The sequence below is a fragment of the Charadrius vociferus genome, unplaced genomic scaffold, assembly GCF_000708025.1.
Source record: "Charadrius vociferus isolate BGI_N301 unplaced genomic scaffold, ASM70802v2 scaffold603, whole genome shotgun sequence".
Lineage (NCBI taxonomy): Eukaryota > Metazoa > Chordata > Aves > Charadriiformes > Charadriidae > Charadrius > Charadrius vociferus.
In genome coordinates, this window is record NW_009647426.1 from 389,247 (window position 1) to 410,834 (window position 21,588).

Genomic DNA, 21,588 nt, shown 5'->3' on the forward strand with positions numbered 1-21,588 from the left:
TCCTTGAGATTAAGCCACTCTATTCCCTCTGCAGTTCACACAGAGCGTTTAGTTCCTCTCCCTTCCCTCTATTTACTTGGCCACACAAGCAGCGTCGCTGTCATCTCTTGCAAGACAGGACCTCGGCCGTGCCTGCAGCCCTCCCCATGTCCATTCCTGTTCCAAACAGCCTCTTCCAGCAAGATGCCCAACTCGGTCTTTGTCCCTCCTTTCTTCAAAACCATCACTGCTGAGACACTATGGTTAATAATCTCTTAGATATTTCCTCAAGTTACAGGTAACAGATACATGACAGAGCTCAGGAGAAAACTGTTATGAAACCATGACAGAAGACATGTATTTGTAACTACTATTATTTGCAGCCAATTTTCATAGAAACAAGCAACCAACCACAGAACAACAACAACAAAAATATTCCTGTGAGGTTTTACGCCCCGATCATTAAAAAGCTGGACTTCGTTAGACAGACTTAACAAAGGTGTCTTTCTCCGTGCTCACCCAAGCAGTTGTGCAGAATGGTGATCACTGGTGACAAGCTCCTACTGACCACAACTTTCCTGTCTATTTGTTTTGAACAATTTATGAATTTTATAAAGACAGAATGATACCACAGAATGGCATACTACAGCCTTGGCCTAAGTATAACGCAAATGACCTCAGGCTTCTGAGGAAAGCAAGAGTTTGCTTTACAGTTACAGCTGAAATCATTAATAAGACCTCATGAATGCACAGCTGGCTCCAAAATATGGTGGCTGCGGATCTGGAAACTGGCCTCACTTCAAATGCAACAAAGATTTCTCCAACGGAGGAAAAAAGTTAAATAATATGGAAATTATTTGATAAGAAGCTTTTACATCATTAGTGAACAGAAGTCATGACGTAAATCAGTGAGATGCTGACAACTAGAGAATAGCCTGCAACCATCTTGAACCTCCTTTTGAACTCGATCGAATAAAACAACAGAAATTTGAGCAAGGTGTTTGCTGGGGAGGGGAGAGGGGAAAGTGTTGCAAAGACTAAAGAAACTCAGGAGGAGGACACCACGTTTGCTGCCTCCCAGCTTCAGCAGAAGTGAACACAGCACATGTACCCTCCACAGCAATGTCCTCTGGCCCCGACTGCTGCTTCTGCTGCAAAACTCCCACTGCCTTCACGAAGATAGGGAAGAAAATCTTGGCTTGACTGAAACTAACGGAAATTTTGATAAAGCCTTCAGAAACGGATAAGCCTGCACTAGGGAATCATATTTCAAACAGTGTGAGGTTTCCCCCTCAGTGCTAAATTTTATTAATATATTAAAAGGAAAATACACCCCCATACCTAACTGGAAAATACAAACCATCACCAGTGATTTTACTGGAAATATTCTGATTCACACCAGACAAAACTTTGTTCCTTTTACATGCTGATGTTACTTATCTTGAAAAGAACAAATTCTACAGATAAGGTATATTTCTTCTCACATAAATTAATTGCTATCTTTAATATTAATTAACTGCGTACTAAAGCAGGTTGTAGAAGCAGAATTGCAACTTCCATAATTTGGGAGCAGAAGGAAGGGAAGGAGAGAACAGAAATAAAAAGAGCAAGAGCGAGCTGAAACCAAGGCGTAAGTATTTCCTATTAAAAATATCCCAAAGACCTAACAGGGAAACAAGAATTTTCATGACACCTCACCTTTAAAAGTTTATGCATGTTTCAAAAAATGAAAAAAAAACCAAAAACCCGACTACATAAGAGCTGACATATTCTAAGCAGTCGAATCAGCCTCTTGACATTTAATACACTTGTTTGTAACTGCTTTTAAAGCAAGAGAAGGGACATCTGTAGAAGCCACACAATGAAGGTCCAATGAAAACCATTTTAAGCTTTTTCTTAAAATCTGTTGCTTTGGCAGCAGGGGAAGTTATTTGTCCTTCAGTAAAATGTAAGTTGAATCAAACCATTTGCCTTCAGGAGAGCTAAACACCATAAGTGAGCCAAAGAATAAAGGGACAGAGTAGGAGAGCCGGTCAGACAAAAATAAAAGTGTCAGGGAGGATGGTATTGTGTATTTACAAAGGAGTTGAATTTGGATGGACACGGGAGGACAAGCTCTCCTCACTTTTCAACTGCTTACTACTTTTGCTGGCTGTCAGAATGGATTCTTCACTCAGGTTTCATTGCGAGAGGATTGCTGCAGACACTTCCTCCACACTGTTTTGAAGATTTGTCTCGGATGAGAAGTGTTTCTAAGTGCTAGCCTGAATAAACCTTCGCTGCATTTATTCAGAGTAATAACGACCTCCAGTGGCCACCAGGTTAATCTCAGCCTACAACAGCAACATAACCTCTTATCTCAGCATAGATAATCTCTTTGCATAAAGGTATACGTTAACTCTGTTCTTTCACCTCCAAGTCTAAAAGTAGGATCGCATTACAAGAAGCTGTAGAAATACTGGGCAAGAGTCTTCCTATTCAGGTTCCTGTACAAACTCTAATCAAGCATTCCTCAGTTCTATCTGACTTTGAAAAATTATAAATGAAATATGCAAAAACTCTTAAGAACTTGACACTCAAAGAAATTGGAAATGTAAAAAAATAAATGTACATCAAGAAAGGGAGGAGGGTGGTGGAAAAAACTGAATATGTACAAACACAGGCTGCCAAAGCTGTTAAAACTGCTTGCCACGTGTACCAAACTCGGTCACATACACATGCTTTTAAAAGACATGGAAGAAACCACTTTTCAAAGTGCTTCAAAACAAAAGCCCAGTATTTCTGTTTTCCACTTTCGTAAGGGACTCCGCGAAAATATGAAAATATAACACTTCAAGCATGCCTGCGTTCTTTCACAGAAAACATCTGTTAAATACTCACTTGCCCAAATATTTCTGGCAGCCCCAAAACTTGACCAGTGAAGACACCAATACAGATGAAAATCGCTGTGACCTGACCCAATGAACCACGGATTTCCTTAGGAGATATTTCACTCAAATACATGGGAAGGGCACTCAGAGAAATGCCTACGAAGGAAGTAAAAAACCATATATTAAGTCAAATCACCTTTTCATTATGCCAGGTACAAAACAAACATCTACTGAAAGGAGTCTGAATGCTAATCTGCTCACAAGAGTGGCATCAAAACATGCAAAGAACAGAATTATATCTATCCACAGATAGTATGAATTATCTTGTCTGCATGTCTAATTACTGTTGGACCATTTAATAACCATGGGATTGATTATCTGTTACAGATCTACAGTGATGTGTGTAGGCTGCTATTTGATGGGAAGCACCAAAGGTTATTCAGAGATAAGAATCACCGGGAGAACAGATTGTATGTTTTACATTTGTTCATTCCAAAGCAAGCAAAATCACGTTAGCACTGGTGTAGGTAAGGAAAGAAGAACCAATGTGTCAGGCAGAGCGAGCCAATACTGCCAGATAAAATATTTTTACTGCAAAGGGTATTAGGTAGATGTTCCTCTCACTACAGGCTTACACTGCAATGAACTCTTAATAGTAGGCATAAAATAAGGGCGAGAATGCTGCTCAAAGCCAGGAGAAAACAGATGCATAACCCTGGTTAGCACAACGACAATATTTACAAAGCTCCAGAAGTTCAGTTGTTTGGTGGTGATCTGAGACAAAAATAAGTGGTTAGCACCAAAATTACGTATGAATTTCACATCGCAAGTGACAGACTCATCCACTTTTAAACAACAGTAGTTTGTGCTTACTAACAACATAGACAAAGTTTAGTGATGCAAAGGTGAAAGCATGGTCCTTTGTTTAGTCAGGTAATTACACTGAGAGGGTAAAACCATCTTAATTCATCAACTCTGTCTCCACGTTAGGTAAGTCTTTGTTATGATCTACCGATCCATGAACTCACTGAGAACCTCACTGCTTGCTGCAGGACTGTTCTGGTGCAGCAGCACCTCCGCGATCTACTTTAAAACCAGGAAGACCGTGTTGCTAGGAGCAAATGATGATGTACCAAATCTTCCACTTAATCCTACTGGTATCCAACTGGGATCCAACAACTTCCAAACACAAAGCAGCAAGCAGCTTTAATGAACAGACTACACCCTCCTAGCCAAAGGATTTTCATGGCATGAAGACAGATATGCTTTACCAGGGCTGGAGGAGGAAAGGGAAAGGAACAAGCAGGGTGGACAGCAGCGGCTGGCATCCATTCCAGTGTCTCCTCCAAACATCAGATCCTCCAACCCTTAGGCTGCTGTATTGTCCCAGTGACATCAGTGTGGCTAGCCCCTGAAAGGCGCCTTTCTTTGATGTAAAGAAAGATCGAACTTGGGGAAAGAAAGATTATGCAGGGTGCAAGCATTTCAGATGTGTACAGGGTGACAAAAGCTTACCTGCATCAACACCCATTATAACGCGGCCCAGTATGAGCATTTCAAATGACCCCGCCAACAAGGCAAGGGACATCAACAATGCAGCTGTCACTGCAAACACATTATTGAGCAGCAATGTACATTTCCTAAAAGGAAAAGATATTTTATGTAAGTATCATGACAGCTAAATCTAATCATATTCAAAGCACATCAGGCTATTATTCTTAAATATCCATAAATAAAAACAAAAAGTGCCTAACAAAACACTGCCTCTTACATGTTGTGTAGAGTTCCAAAATACAATACTATGCCCAAATGGATACACTTCCAAACATATGCCACAGCTTAAAAATAAAACATATCACAGTTAACTGAAGAGTGATACTTCAAAGTCATGGCAATTAGCTGCCCCTACACATCCTAAGAACCCAAGTGCCATGCCTGAGACACTGAATATAAACAAGCATACTCTGGGCAAATGTATGTATTTAGGAGCCAGAAAATATACTTCAAATATGAATAAGCTGATATACCTACAGGCATTTTTATGCTACATATATTTTTTCCCATTTTGAGAACTTCCCAACACTGACATATTTATGTCATTATAATTCATCCTTAAACCCGTGATCTTAAAAACATACATTGAGGAAAATTACTACTTGTAGAGTTTGAAAAAACACTAGGGCTCACACAAGTGATAAAAATCGACCTCCTTCCAAAAATTGTTGAAATTAACCAAAGTATTGATATACACCTTTTGAATGAAACAAAAATTGGGGAAAAAACAGTAAAATAAAATGTGAAAATGATATTTCTTTCAAAGAAAATAAATGTAATCACAAATTATTACATTGTTGGAAAAGTACAAAGAAAATAATGAAAATATATTCTAGAAATTTCAACACATCTCAGCTGCTCATTCACACTATACCAACAGTTGTATTTCTCACAGTTTTAATCTTACAGAACATTCTGCTCAAGTTTGAGGGACTCATTAATTCAAGAGTGACTTCAAAGTCTCATAACTTCTGCAGGAGGAAATACTTTACAAAAGAGATGACATGTAGGATTTCACGGGCCTTTGACAGTCAGATTGAAGCCCTGACATACAAGGTCTCATTTCCTGAACACATGTAAGAAGAGCGGGTAAAGATATACGATGAACAGCTCTGCTGCAATGATTCTCTATTGAAAGATGAAGTAGAAAATCCACCCAGGACTCAGAGAATCGCTACTACCTTATACACATCTCTCCACAAATAGAGATTTAAGTGGCTTTTTGCTAAATTACAGCCTGCAGGTGAATGGCTGGAGAAGCCATTATCATCAGGTTCAGCCTTGCGAGCGACCGAAAAGTTTCTTACGATCCCCAAGCAGAGTCACAGCCAGAACTGGGATATCTGCGGGAGATGTGGTGGCCCCTCTACAGCACATCACAACAAGATAGCTGCTTTGCGTTGCTTCTGATCTAACACAAGACAAAATACCATAATTTTCACAATTACGTGGCACCAGAATGATCGTACTTTATGTTTTCCATCCGTGAGTCACCTCACTTAGTTATAAGCAGTAAAGCAATGGAGCTTTGTCTTTACCAGTCACATAATTAAGCACAGTCTTGTTTTGGCTCTAGAGGTACAACTCAACACTGAAGCCTCCAATCCCACTCACAATGTATGAAGGAAACAACTGATTTGAAAACAAATTTACCTGGAGATAAACATCATTGATGATGTAAATTATGAGGATTCTATTAACTTTGACAGTAAATGGCACAGGCTGAAAATATACCAATTTTATTAAAAAACTGAAGTGGTATTAAATTTGCAAGTATTTTCAAGGGATTTTCAATCTCTATATATTGTAATTTCCATGCAAAAGAAGATCACTGACCAGAAAGGCTGTCTATCCTTTTCTTTTCCAAAGCAGGTAACAAACTGATCCAGTGGTCCTCATTCTTCTCAACACATAGGTACCAACTCGAAATATATATATCACCCATTGAACCAGTTACTTGTTACTACAGATCAATACATTTTTGATAGCAAGTATTTTTAAACACTTTTCCTGCTTTTGAGTGGTTTTTTGAACATTGTTTGAATGAACAACATTATTTGAAGATCAAACAATGAGATACAGCTCCTTTAAAGTACATGTTTATATAACATAGCTGTCAAGTGTGATGACTTTACCACTTGAAACAGATTTTTCAAAAGTATATAATTTGAGAGGGCTAAAGTGATATAAATAATGCCAGAAATGGAAACAAAATGTTCATTCAGGTCAAACAAATGCTATACATTCATCTGAAGTTATTACTTTCTTCTTCTTTAATCTAAACAAAACCTACAAAATGTGTACGTTTTTAGAAAAAGCTGGCCAGTGACCCCTTATTCTATGCGGCAAAGAATAGAAAAGCACCGCTTAACTAACCAAAGGATTTTGTCTTTGCCAGACTGGAAAAAAAAACGAAAACAAGAAAGTAATGAACTGTTTAGAGCATTACTATATAAAGCATGTAAATTTTTGGTAATGAAATAACTATGCTGGGTGGCTGTGGCAAAGTTTTGGAAGTGGAGGGGCTGCAGGGGTGGCTTCTGTGAGGAGATGGAACGAGGGAGTGACAAGGTCAGTGGAAGAGACTCGGCAGGTACGTCCCCAAAGGGACTGTGGCCCATGGAGGACCCACGCTGGAGCATAGGAGAAGAGTGAGAAGGAAGGAGCGGCAGAGGGGAGTTGCTGCGCATTGTGCCTTGACCCCCTGCACCGCCTGTTTCCTCGCTGAAGGGACTGGAGCGTGACCTGCCACGGTACCAAGGGGGAGGAGAGGAGCCTGGAGTGATGTTCAGCCTGGGAAAGTGGGAGGAAAGGTGTTTTCACATTTGTCTTGTTTCCCAATACCTGATCAGTAATTAAATATTTATGCTAATTGGTAATAAATTAAGTGAAATTCCCCAAGTTGAGCCTGTTTTGGTAATTGGTAAGTGTTTTCCCCTTCTTTATTGACCCTTGGGTCTTCTCACTCCTGTTCATCCTATTTCTCCCCAGTTACCCCATCCCTCTTGGGAGGTGGGCAGTGGCGAGCAGCTGGGTGGGTGCTCGGCTGCCAGCTGGGGCTAAGCCACCACAAACATAAACAGGGGGAACAACTTCTCATCACAGCTCCTAAGAAAGAAAAATACAGCAAAACCCTCCAAACTCCCCATACTGTCCTGAGTTTACTTCCAGTTAGGTCATACTATATTCAAAATTGCTACAATCATCAAAAAGAACCCTATGCTTTCCTGGTCACGTAGGCCAAAACTGTATTACCTTAGCAACAAGGCATAGGAAAAAGAAACAAATCAAAAAACTCCAACAAGCCACTGCTTGTATAGCTCTAATATAAGCGATATAAAGATGCCACACATCATAAAGCACTGCAGCAAACACTTTCCCTTGGGAAAGTCCAACCAATCTTGTCAGATAACCGTGCTCAGCCTAATCATTTCTCTCACATCCCAAATCACAAACTGATGAAGCAGTTGCCCAAATGGTACATGAAACCTATTGAAGTATAAATATCATACCTATTTCTCACATAGCACATTTCATTTTTCAGTCTTGCTGAGCCTTATACAGAAATATATAATATAATGCTCTAACTGGGTAAACAGAGGAATAGATAGCGAAATGGACTCAGCCTAAAGCTAATAGGCAAAATGGTGCCAGACCTGGGATAGGAAACCTGGACTCAAGTTCCAGTCCAGAGCCCCACACGGTTCTGCTGCACTAAAAATACTCAACTAGCATTCATTTAGATATGAAGGGTTTTGTTCCTTCCATTCAAATATTTCAGAATTCTCTCCAGCCAAAAGAAATAAAGCATTTGTGCATTTCAAAAGGAAGATGCTTTCAAAAACTTCTGATTGAGCACAGAGCATTTGTCACTAGCAGCTACATCCTAAGCCAAACAGTAAGTTTTGCAACTTAGTGCCAAAACCGTTTCTCTCTGACTACCCGTACTGCTGCAGGAATGTAACTTCCAATCCTGTACTCAGCCTGAAGTAGTCCTAAGAGAAGAGCCATTTGCTCAGTCGAAATCAGCTTCTATAAGCAGCCCAGCTGAGACAGACAGTTCACCCATCAGCTAGACATAGAGGTAAGCTTTAAGGATTTTTTTCTGCCTTTTTAAGGTTATTTTGTATATTGAAAACATTTGAGAATCTCTTCTTCAGAAATGTCCTTGGGTTTTTTTGCAAAAATGTCATGTGATTAATCTCTTGTAATTTCAAGGTTGTCATTTGCTGTCATGAGGCCAGAACAGAATCCTAGTGACTACGTGCCCTCCACAGCTGTAATAACTTTAATTAGGGATTTGAATTAATAATCTATTTGTCTAAAATTCCCAACTAGGAAAGTGATAGAATTAAAGTTTCATCAAAAATGAATTGTTGTCTCAAAATTCAGTAATAAGAAAGACTCTAGAAACTCCATTCAGGAGCAAATATTATGCCTTATAGAAAAAGTACAGCAAGGAAACTAGGTGTTTAAATAAAAAGATGTGTGTTCTTTCAACTGGGTGTTTAAATAAAAGCCAGTAACCGAATGAATACTGTATCACCATTTCAACTACAGTAGATGACTTCAGAATAGCGAAGTGGTAGCATTACTAAAATAATCCAAATAAATGCCCTTAATCGCTTCACGCTGAAAATGGTTCACTGTGCTTAAGGGAAGACCTTGGCCCCCTCCTGCAAATGCCTCTCTAGCAGTGACCTAAGGAATCTACTGAGCACATCGCTCTGGCTGCTCAGGATATGCAACAGCAGCTGCTCTTCAGTAGAAAAGAATATAAATTATGAAGCGCCAAAGCCACATTTGAACATGGGACTTAGGCTTAAGTGGGTGAAGACTCCCTTTGAAAAAATTAGTCTACATCTCTCTTGAAGTAAGTAAGGCCTAGGAATCTGGTAATTTGAAAATTATGTTATTAACCTTACAGCAATATGATTCAAGAGTGCTCTTTTTAAAGTCATACATTATTTCTGACTAATGCTTTTGATCCCCCTTAGTTCATTATTTTGTGTCAGTGTAAATGGAGCTCTGCCTCATCGTACACACAACCCTCCAACCTACACTTGAACCATTTAACAGTGAAGTATTTTATCATTCTGCCAACATTTTGTAACGCACTCCTCAATTACCGTACCGATATGTCAGTCTGGTTTCCTAAACCAGACAAACACACTGCAGCGGGAACAGCAAACTCAAGAACCGCACTTTGATGGGCAGCCTTTATCCAGCGTCCCCGAGAGACGCAATCCCTCCCCATCTCTAATCAAGTGCTCCTCCACCATACTTGTAAGAGAGCTGTTTGCACAGTATAACTGGGATAAACATAATAAACAGGGGCAGAGTCTGCAAGATGTAAAGCTCTGCCCTGGAAATATGATCTGCTTCCATCAGAGTGGTATATATATGACTGAGATCAAACCTGCACACAAAGCTGTTCTACACTTCACCAAAAATTCAAGCCCATTTTTTACTTCACTTTTAATAAAGTAAAGAAGACTCAGTGACAATTGTGGGAATTAATCGGTCTGAGTTGGGAATAGTTTTATATATTTAAGAAGTGTGGAAAACCCAAATTGATGATTTGGCAGAAGACTGCATTGCAAACGTAAAAAAAAACAACAATGTGACTATGGAAAATATTTAAGAATGGAGAATCAAATGGTGAAGTGAAGGGACAGAACAAAGTAATGAAGAACGGATAATTGATTTACAGAGCAGAGAATACTGACTTGCTGCAAGCATGAAATTGAAGAGCCTGAAAACATACTCTTTGAGGTGAAAAACGGGATGTGGTAGAGTTGGAAGAATGACAGACAGGCCTAGGAGAGTACAATCTAAAGTGATGGAAATAATCAAAATGTAGAACAGAAAAGTAGTAACAGTGGAAGTGGACACATATTTAAGCCTCCGTGATGACGACCTTCTCCAGTGATTTAACTGAGCAAAAATTAACGAATTACACAGAATTTACAATTGAGGAAAACCCAAATGAGCAGGTAAGATGAATGCTGTAACGGCTGTTTTTTCCCATGCCCTTCTAAATATAGGTAAATTACAAATTAGTTTTAAAATTCTCTTTGGAAGACTATATGAAACAAAAATTTGACAGAAATATCTAATTAGTACCTGAAGCAAAAATGCAAACACACACCAGCACAAACATTCCTAAAATACTCATACTCCCTACGGTCAAGACTTGGTCAAATACTGCATTGCATAGAGCAGAAAAAGCATCCTCAAGCTTGGGGAAGACCAAACGTGAACTTCACCCTAGTTTAGTTCTTCAAACTGTATTTTAAGTTGACCCAAGGAAGAAAAAGAAAAAAAAGCAAATTTTTATTACCGCATAACAACATATGAGACATGTTGATAGCTTTATTTGTGTACAGTAAGATACTCAGCAGACCCGTTAAACAAGAATCTGCCAATCCTTTGTGAAATCTTTCCTATTTTATGGTATTTTCCTTTTGCATTCTTGACAATTCAACCTCCTCGACAGCTCAACCTACTGCCTGTTCAGATCAAATGGCTTCTGTGACTCAAATGATACACACACAGTAAGGCCAGAGAGAAAGGTACTAATTTTACTCTTGGAAATTCAGAACTCTTATAAATGAGCTTTCATAATTTGATGATGTTTAAATTTGCACTCTGGTGAAGAGGGTTCTTTTAGCCTTTTAGAGAGACTAAGCGAGAAAAAGCTTTAGAAAATACAAGTTTTCCAATACACTTACCGTCCAAAGAACTTCACAATTGGGGTAACAATAATGGCACCCACAAGTCCACCAATGGCAAAAATAGAAACAGTTATGGACCAGAGGAGAGTCAGTGTGCTTTCATCCACCGAGAAACCATATCTTCTTTCCCAAGTTTCATTGTAAAACTTCTTGATATACTGGAAGAAAATACATAATAATAAAACAGCATGCAAAAAAAAAAAATAAAAAAAAATCACACTTTAAGAACACAACTGAGAGAAACAGAATTTAAAAAACCCAGTAGGTTGCTTGCAGGAATCACTCTTGCTCTTCTATCTCCTTCCTCTGAAAAATGGGGCCTCACTTCTAGATGTAATTGCACTAGAGACTAACGGAACCAGTCAAAGCATGCACGCGTTTAACTACATGCCAGTCATAAATAAGGTAGGTAAAAAAAACCCCACAGGTAGACATGAATGTAGAAGAGGCTTATAAAAGAGAAACTCCTATAAAGCAAGGATGTTACCATTTAGGTTGCCGGTACAACATTAACAACAGTTTGTTTTAGCCTTACTGTGTATGCATATATAAACATTTTGGCCCAAACTGGGGCTAAGGGCTCAGCCACAGAATCACAGAATGGTTGAGGTTGGAAGGGTACCTGGAGGCCATCTTGTCCAACCCCCGTGCTCCACCAAGGCCACCTACAGCCACCTGCGCAGGACCGCACCTGGGGGGTTTTTTCAGTATCTCTAAGGAGGGAGACCCCATAAAATCATGCTACCTGTGCTTGGCAAGGTACTGCACGTCAGCTGAGCTCCGCTCACTGTTCACATGCATATTTGTAACTTCAGGCAGGTGACGTATCACATCCTAGCATAGCAGGTTTTTGGACAAGCCAAAAAAAAAACAAAACAAACCTGCACTGCCTAGCATTTGCCATGACTTCTTAAAAAAAAGAACACACACAAATTCTTAAATGCTAACTACCGTTAGCCAATGATCATTAATCAGAGTCTTGCGTTAAGAGCGAATAGTTTTACTGCTTTGTCATGGATCTATAGTGCCAATAACCTGGAAGGAAAGGGAGCAAAGGAGGCAGCAAAGGAGGCTTCAGTAGCAGGTAGAGGTGAAAATGTCTTGAAGAAGTTGGTGAATTGGCAGAAAAGCAAAGGTAACAAAGAGGAAGGGAGTTGCAACCAATTCCTGCCAGATGGTAACATGACTGACATCAAGAGAAGAGTTGGACCTGGCTTAAAGGACACAGCACCAAAAATCCTACGTTGATAGGTTTGGGTACGTGTGTGCAAGTTCACATATAACTTAGCAAATTCCTTAGGAATTTTCCTTAGGAAAATTTTTAAAGATGCTTTAGAAGTTATAGAAGTAGGAATCCTTTTGGCAAAACCCTATACTGTGCTCGCCATGAAACAACATTTATCATCCCTATTTTGTATTTCAGTCCCAGAATGCAGATCTCAGATTTGCTCAGAATTAAGTGCCTTCCACTAGTCTATTTCTTCCAAAGGGCCAGTATTGTATGTCATAACTTCTCCCCTTCAAATTTACATAAGCTGCTTTTCAAACAAAGTTCAGGTTGCTAAACAAGGCAAGCAATTTCTTTTCAGTAATGAAAGATATATCAAACACAAAATCAGACACCTAAGACCCTGATATGAATCTATCTGCCAGACTAGCTGGTTCTCCGAAGAGATTAAAACCTGAGACCTATCTTCTAACTCTTCAGCTATCCCCAGACCTAAGATTTTCTCCCATGGCAGCTTAATTTCCTTAAGAACCTTCCACAAGGGCCCTTCCAGGATATCTTTTGAAACTCCAAGTGCCTCTTGAATCTCTGGAGAACTCTGGAGTTCTCCTTTGCAAAAGCCATGCCAGCTCTTCCCCAAATTCTTACTTTTCTACTACAGTTTCTGTTCGTTTGTCAGGTACATATGACTAATTCTTAGCATGAATGTTCCAAGTATTCCTCCTAAAAACTACCTTTTCCCTTAAGTCACATTAACCCCCTCAGTCTCTCTGTTACTGAGGCTATTTAAAAAGAAGCTGAACTATTATATGAAGCCTCTAATTTGAGTTATTTTTTCAGTCTTGAAGAAATGTGAAGGTATTTTTGCAACCTGACACAAAATTACCACTAATTTTATTCCATATCTGTACTGACATTTCAGCTTCTCCAATACATCCCCTATAAAGAAGGTTCCAGCGTGGGACCTCCCCAGACTTTTCCAATTCAAAACATTAATTCAGGTTTCTTGTTCTGTCCTTGTATTTTCTGAACACCCCTTTTCAGCTTCATCCATCAGCTTTATATCCCGAACCCCTCTGTCTGGGCACTTTTTGTGTCTGCTGAAGGTACCCAAACTCCAGCACTGGCTCACTCTTTTAGCCTTCAATGTGCCAGATTTCATATTCTTTTTCTGCTTTCCTCACACGAGCACAACCACAGGTTTTTGAAGGATGCCTTCTAACAACTTCCCTTCTCTGATGTTTAATTACACCAAAGCTTCTTTCTGAAAGGTAAATATGTCATAGCTCCAGTATGACATTTTTACATAGTCTCTGTATCGTTTACAGAGACATTGCCTATTTACCTTTACCTTTTAGTCAAGCTTCCTCATTTTTACGCTGTTCCTGTTTCGAAATCAAGCAAAGCTCCGATGCCACCATGGTGCCTGATGCTCTGGCGAGGATAGTGACCAGGCGGTCACCACCACAGAAGGGCACAGCACGCTTGTGTAATGCCCTCGCTTATCCTGCGTTACAGCTCCCCAGCAAGCTCTACAGTATCACAAAGTTTAATCTTGCTCCTTTTCTCCAGTTTCTTCTCAGATTTCCTCCTGTCATAGGTACTATATTATCCTGGGGCAGCACTTGGCAAGACAAGCCTAACAGATTTTCCCTGTTCAAACTAGGAATTTCAAACTTTAGGTATTCCAGCCTTGGACACGTGGACTATTCGATTTGAGGACTTCATTTAGTTTGAAACACCACCTCTCCGGCAGCAAAGTACCTAAGAAAGGTGGGGGTAGAACATACCACTCACTGTCTTCCTTCTATCAAGTTTCTAGTAGGTCTCTTGTGCCCTGAATTAAAAGGAGGACAGGGATATTTCTCCCATCCTTACTTAAGTGTTTCTATACAAAAAACAATAAAAAAAAGAGAGAAAAAAGTCAATTTGGTGCTTGGTCCATTTAGAAGAATCTCACAGCAAACTTCCAAATGAATCTGCCATTAAACCAAGTAATACATCTTATCTCTTTAACACCAATATTCAGATTATATTTAGATTCAGATATCTTGTTTATTTGAAGTTCATTTCTGATAGTAAAGAATACAAAGAGAAAACATTTTTAGAACACCATTAGCATTTCTTGCTAATGATAATGGCTAAAAATAGTATGCAAATTATCCTCCCCTTGTGTTATGACTAATTTTCTCAGCATAGCTTTGTTATCTACAAGGAGACATCAAATAATTGCAAACAGTCAAAAGAAAGTACAAACTACTACACTTATTAGTAACAGACAAACATGTTGGCACGTACATCACCTGTGCCTGGATTCCCATTGCCAATAAACGGGAGGCTAATAACACATACAGGTTTTGAGGAGTTGCACATGAAACAAATCTGATCCTACAAATCCACCGGATTTGAATCCATTGGGTTCTGTGGAAAGGCTCCTTTGGGATTTTAATCAGTTGCCTGAACAATGCTAATGGTGTAAACCTGTATTAAAAAAAAATAGCCCCTAACCAAAGCCTGTAAGGAATGGTAGCTGACTGATAGCAGTACCTCGTATTCTGCTGCTTCAGGTCATTAAGGTAGCAGTGCTAGGGTGGGAAATGTAAGGGATATATATTTATATACAGATATAAATAGAGGGGATATAATTTAAATTTAAAGGCAATATTTCCCTTGTCTCTTTAACTGTAAATAACTTACATCAAAGGAAGAGACGAGCTGGTCTTTAGAGAAGAAAAATGACCTTACCCATAGTGAGGAGAGTGACTCACGCACAGTGACAACCACCCACCCGGCTGACACAGCAGGCTATATACATTTTTGCAAGAGGCTCACTTTCCCCATATCAGCTCTAAAAGGAACGCAGAGCTGCAGCCGCCCGCGGGAAGGAGGCAAAGGCTGCGAGGCAGTAAGTAGCAGAGACTTCGCTTCCCGCACGGAGCACAAAGCACTTGATTGTTCTACAGACCTTGCCCACAACCAGTCCGTCGAATGAATGTAAAAATTCAGCTCAGAAAAAGACAGATTCGGCTTGCATTCAATTAAAGCATTTGTCTTCCTACTGCTAAATGCTCCCATGTGTTTTTAATAATTTCTGGTAACTCTTTGAACAACCCCATAGAGACATCTAATTCTGGGTTTCTTGTGTGGTCAAGCACTGCGTGCCGGGGGAAGCACACCTGCGACTGGCCACTGCTCTTTCCCACTGACAGGCAGGGGACTGAGCGGGAAGCAATCTCTGCTCTGAGCAGAGCTGGTGCAGTTTATTCCCCCCTTGCAACAAAGAGGGAAGTGGGACTGTCTCTACTTTATGAGGTGACCTGCAGTAAGGTTCACCGGTGAGAACCGCAGGGGTATTCCCCTGCAGTTTGATGAGTTGGCACAAATTGCAGCACCAAAAGGAAATGTACACAAGAATTTACAAAGAGTTCTTCAATGCATCAGTCTTAAATGAACATTCCCCCTCAAGCTCAGTCATCGTGCTGACGTGTTCAGTTCCTGGATCCTGGAAACATCCCATGTCTTAGTCAACAATCATTACTGAGCATTTTTTTCAACACTGCTTAAAGCATCACACAGTCCTTCTCTAAGGTTGGAGGACTTCAAACATCAAAAGGAATTATACTGAAGTAAATCTGAAGCAGAAGATATCCAACATCCTACAGAGAGATGCTCACAGAATGTAGGCTGTAAGATGCAAGTCACCAGAACAAGTTATTTGTTCTACCGATTTTATAAATGAAAGTCAGCCTACATCTTTCCAGAATTACTGCACTCCCACTATAACCTCTTGTAAGAGTGCTGTTTAGCTACAGCTAAAAGCTGCTCCCCTTTGGTTTTCCTCAGTCACCTCACATCAATATTCCCAACGGGTCACCTTGCAGCAGGCTGATGTGGTGACATAGGGGGGGAAACAGATGCAGCAAAGGTTCCTTTTCTTGCGCTGCCAGAAGCACAGCCTTGGTACGGCTCGCTCCTCCCCACCACGGCTACCAGCACAGCCCAGACTCTTCCCTTCAACCTGGTGACTGTGGTGACAGGGACAGGGACAGGAAGGTGGCCTGTCCTAGGCAAACAGATGACACAGATTACTCCTCAGGGCTAGAAAGAAGACCAGAAGCCACACAGGTATTTTGGTTTTGAACTACACAGCTATGTATTCCTTGTCAGTACGACTACTCCTTAGCCCTAGCTAATGTCTGCCTTATTCATGTTAATACTCGAAGTTCTCAAACACTGATGCTGGAAAAAGGGAGACTTCACGCATACGTGTCAACACTTTGACGAAAACCATCACCAGCACAGTGCCCGCTTCCAGTCCAAAAGCAACAGTAAAGATTTCAAGCAAAAATGGACAATCCTGGAAGCGTAACTAACCATGACATCTGAAATTCAGGCATTTGCCGCGGTACGGTTGCACCTTCAACCTCCCCACCCACACTCTGGTCACCACCATGATTTATCACATAGTTTGAACCTAAGTGTCTGAGTATTGCCAAACAGCACATCCTATCATTCTTTCTTTCCTTTACTCCTGCAGAAAGTGACAGGAGAACCCTGATTACCAAGACAGCCCAGTTTTTAAATGGTGCTTAGAGGGTTAGAAATTGGATTATTCTCACTGCTCTGTCGACAGTACCAAGGCAGTGCAGGAAGGATGTCCGCCATCAGGACAATCAATACCATTGCTCACAGAATCTCAGCTTACTGCCGAGTTCTTCTTAGCCATGTTTATCTTCTGGTGACTGCAAGGTGAAGTGATGCCTAGACATGTCATGCTAGAACTAATATCCAGTTTGTCCAGCCGTACCTTATTGGTACCAAAAGTACCAGGTACTTCAGGAAAATTCCCAGAAGTTAGGAAGGGGGCAGTTAAAACTTCCTACAGGGTGAGTCTCTTCTTAGCCCTTTGGGTTGTCAGTTTACCAAATAAACTACACACATGAAACATAGCTGAAAAAAAAAAAATTATTCTTTCATTATTTGCATAAATATTGCATCCATCTTTAAGGTGATCTGGCCAACCTGTTTAGGTGGAAACCTAGCCACACATTTTAATAAGAGATTTCCATTAAAGAAGGAGCTTAGATTTGGAAAGGAACTATTTTGAAATGGAATTTCAATAGTTAGTTACCAACATTTCCTAGCTACTTTTTCAAAACAGTGTTGCTTGCAATTCCACTGAATTGCTTACTGCTGTGCTTGACTGAATTAAGAGGATCTCTAGAGAGCCAGTGTAAAAACAAAACGTTCAGATTTCCATTTGCGATAACTGATATCTTAATGAAATCCCCCCAAATATTGTACACTGATTTCACAGTACTGTATTCATCAAATCTATTCCATATGTTGCAGCCAACACATGGTCAACACAGCGTTTTCGAATTCAGAACCAAACAAGGTATCACCATGAAATGCAGAAGAGGCCCATTATTTAAGGGAGAGCCAGAAGCATTATTTATAAGATCAGTACTGTGGGAAGGAAGTGTTGTACAACTCTCCAAAACTGAACAATCTGAACAGAGGTTGCTGAACATGTGCATAGAGCTACCAAATACTCACTAGTCAGAAAGACAGACTATTAAAAATACCTTATCACATGAAAGCGTGCCAGAAGATTTAGTGTTAGTCTGGGCTTGAGGAGAATGAGAAGCAAACCACGTGCACCCACTCACCTCACAAACAGTGTTTAGTTTCCTGACAGCTACTGAATTTATGTGAAAACCTCACGGACGGCAGAAAGAAGTTTTCAGGCAAAGGTGAGTTACCATGTAAGATTTAACCTCTTCTACTACATCAGGAGGATTATAAAAGCAGGATGCTGAGGAGCGCACACTATCTGGACAAGGCTGCCCTCTACTGATATTAAATTCCAGTTTTGTCAGTCACTTACCGCTGCAGGAGCGTTCACCACTGAGAGATTGTAACCATAAAGAAAAGACGACCCAAAAGCACCAGTTAAAGAGGCTACGATAAGACTCCCAGACCAATTCTGAAAAACAAAGAGAAGATGTAGCCATTATTAGTATCATTTAAATTAACGTAACTCAGGTTTTAAACACTCCTTATGCTATCTTGCACAGCTCCTGCAGGCAGATCTCCTCGCTGCAGAATAGTGGCCTGAAACACTTCCCTTTGCTACAGTCCGAGGAACAGTAAATTTGAAGTGACAGCATCTCAGTCAACATTTACCGAAGCATAAGTGAACATTTGAACTTCTCTCAAGCTCACAGATTTTTTGCTGCGAGCATCCCATCAGTCCCCAGACCAAAAAGTAAAATGCTGGAGAAGCACACTCTCAGCAGAGGAAACTGTTGGCAACATAGCATTAATGCAACAAAGGAAGGAGTGCCGTATATTTGATGCAACAGGTCCGTGGGTAGATCTGACTTTGGTTAAAGCCTGAGAGATGGTGTGCCCGCCACTCCCAGGAGTACAAGAATTAGTGAAACTCTGACCCCAAAAGATAAAATTACGTCTACAAAGTAGGTTTTGTAACCCAAATGCAAGCTTCCAACAGTAATTCACTGCCACACACACACACTTCAGTGGAGACACCATTTGCCCTTTTTCCCCAGCGACACACCTGTAACTCCCCCTTCCCAGCTCTTCTCCCTCCGTCCCCCTCATTCTGTTTTTAGCCCACCTTCTTCTACGGCATCAGCTGTTGAAAAAAAAGGTAGCACTGCTTAGATACTGGACTTTCACTCAGTTGATTTGAGAGATTTTGCATTTCAGGGTGATTTCCACCTTCTCCAGTATTGCTTTCTACCACTCAGTTCTCCCGCTGGATTACAGAGTGCGGCAGAAGTGACCATCGCCATTCCCAAGCAATATTAAATTGTTTTGGTGGCCGGTTGGTTGTGAATGTCATTTTGTAGATCATAGAAGACAACTTAACTTTCTTGACTTCTGAATACATTAAAGTGGATGGCTTTTTAACGTGCTTTTAATATTTTTTTTTTAAAAAAAAAGCTCTCCGCTAAGAATCTAGAATTTCAGGCACAGCTCACTGTCGGTTTATGCCCAGCCTCATCACCCACTGAAGCCTCAATCCTTTCAAAAGGAGAAAGACCAGCTTACGCAGGCCTAATAAAACTCAGCTTCAGTTACGTCACTTATAGCACACACAACAGGTGAAAGAGTCGCTACGTTTTGTCATCTGCACAAAGCTGTAGGATCGCTTTGGAAAATGAAGATTTGGAGCACGGACTAGGTGTGCGCAGCCAGCACGTGGCACAGCAGCAGTGACGATGCACCGGAACGAGCTCCACCAGCCTCAGGGGAGACACGGCTGGGCAAGAGAATGCCCCACAGCTGTCAGCACGTGCCAGCGCTCGCGCTTCCACGCTGTTGTCGCAGACTCACTTTGTTCTGTGAAGAAGGGATGAGATACGCGGGTGCCAGGGCACGGACCGCAGCGGCCAGCCCAGCGCGCCTGGGGTCTGCCACGCTGCCTAGCTGCCGCTCCTAAGGGCTCAAAACACGCCCTGTGGGACAGCCGAGCGTTTTTAACTTCTTCCACATGATGTGGGAACTTTTTAAGAGATTACACAGTTCATTAACCAGCCTGTTTTCAGTCAAGTCAGGAGGAAGCGCACAGGGAGGGGGGAAAGCCCCATGTAAGAAATCTATCCCGTTGAGTTAATTACATAAGCCAAATGCAATTTCTTATTATTATCCAGCTTCTTAAAATGAACCTGCCACACACACACAAAAGCTGTGCACCACTACTTTGGTAGCAAGAAGTAGAAGTTTTGACACGAGGCTTTATTTAGATTGTGGTGATAACACCTCATATTAGGTGCCCATTATTTCTCCACTATATATTAGAGCAGGGACTGCTGCTGCCCTGATCTAACAACGCTGAGGAGAATATTCCTGGAGGTCTACCAGGGTGCTCCCAGTGGGTTCACAAATGCCAAGCGCGAGTTGGCAAGTGCTATGTGGTAACCTTGATGCAATACTGCTAAAGGGCTCTGCTCCAACAGCGTTAGACCCATCAGAAAAATGCTGCAAACAAAACGATTTGGACCGCATAGCCTAGCGTTTATTAAAAACACCAGTGAATGCTTAAACCTTTCAGCACATGCAAATTAGATGCACACGAAGCTAAGTGGAAGATAATGCAGGACAACTCACGGAAGTCCTGCCAAATTAGAATATCCGCTTTATTTTCAAACAGTTGGGTTTAGAGCCTGCTTCAACACCAAGAATTTTTCAAGTATACTGCTTGCTGCAGAAAACCTCAGACTTACTCTATTCAGAGCTTTACAGTTCTTGGAACGTGAGCTTCAACTTCTCCATGACCTGTCTCCTCACATACTATTTTAAATATTTGCTCAGGCTTCCGCAACGCCAGATAACAGACGAAAGCACAATGAAGCAAGAACGCAAAAGAAAAAAAAAAAATTCAAACTGTTGCTCAGAAAAATATTAACTCTATGGCAACACTAACAAAAGAAAAGGGGAAAAAAAAAAAAACCTAAAAACCAAACAATGTGTTTTACGGTGACTGGGAAACATGAAGGCGACCACACCTCCCTCCTCGGTGTTCTTTCCCCGCCATCCCTGTGCTCATGCGTCGCTGCCGCCAGCGCAAGGGCAGGTAGGTGTGACCGTCACCACAGCAATAAGTGCTCAGTCAGGTAAGTTGCATGTCAGTTCACAGCAAAACTCTCCAGATACCCGAGAGCTGCCTACTTGTGAAAGTCTGCGTTTTCGGTCACATCACGGATCCCAGGGCACTGTGCTTCCCAAAGATGCTTTTCCCAACTCCCGTCCTTCAGCGTAGCATTTGTGCCAGCTACTATAAGCCTACTACTATGAGGGTTTTGTTAAAAAAAAAAACAAAAACAACAACAACAAAACGCATGCCGGCTTGCATTTCAGTTTTCAAAACACAGTTGAGGATATTGCATTGCGGTTCGTTAGTTATAAACCCCGCCTCAGGTTAACGCACGCTTGTAAGTGTACCTAAGGAAGCTTTAATGCTCTTAAATAGATACTGGTATAGCTTTCTATTGATACTGGGAAGCCGGCCGTTTGCAGCAGCACCTTACCCCCGACCCTCGGCGGTTTGCGGAGGGCACCGAGCGAGTACCCGAGCGGTGTCCGGCGGAGAGAACGGCCGCGCCCGTCAAAGCACCACCGACGGCGGCCGAGCGCTGCGGGCAGGTGCGTCCCCGGCCCCGAGGCGGGGGGAGACGGGGACACTCCCGTC

At 41.2% G+C, this 21,588-nt stretch overlaps 1 protein-coding gene across 1 annotated transcript in view; it reads right to left on the reverse strand.

The window, feature by feature from the left end:
- Nucleotides 1–21,588, reverse strand: part of SLC2A9 (solute carrier family 2 (facilitated glucose transporter), member 9) — a 112,042-nt gene that overhangs the window by 87,908 nt on the left and 2,546 nt on the right. Inside the window, exons 2-5 of the mRNA XM_009880537.1 lie at nucleotides 18,259–18,357; nucleotides 11,138–11,298; nucleotides 4,365–4,489; nucleotides 2,860–3,005 (exon numbers count right to left, since the gene is read on the reverse strand). Coding sequence (XP_009878839.1) covers nucleotides 2,860–3,005; nucleotides 4,365–4,489; nucleotides 11,138–11,298; nucleotides 18,259–18,357 — 531 coding nt within the window. The remainder of the gene's footprint in view (nucleotides 1–2,859; nucleotides 3,006–4,364; nucleotides 4,490–11,137; nucleotides 11,299–18,258; nucleotides 18,358–21,588) is intronic.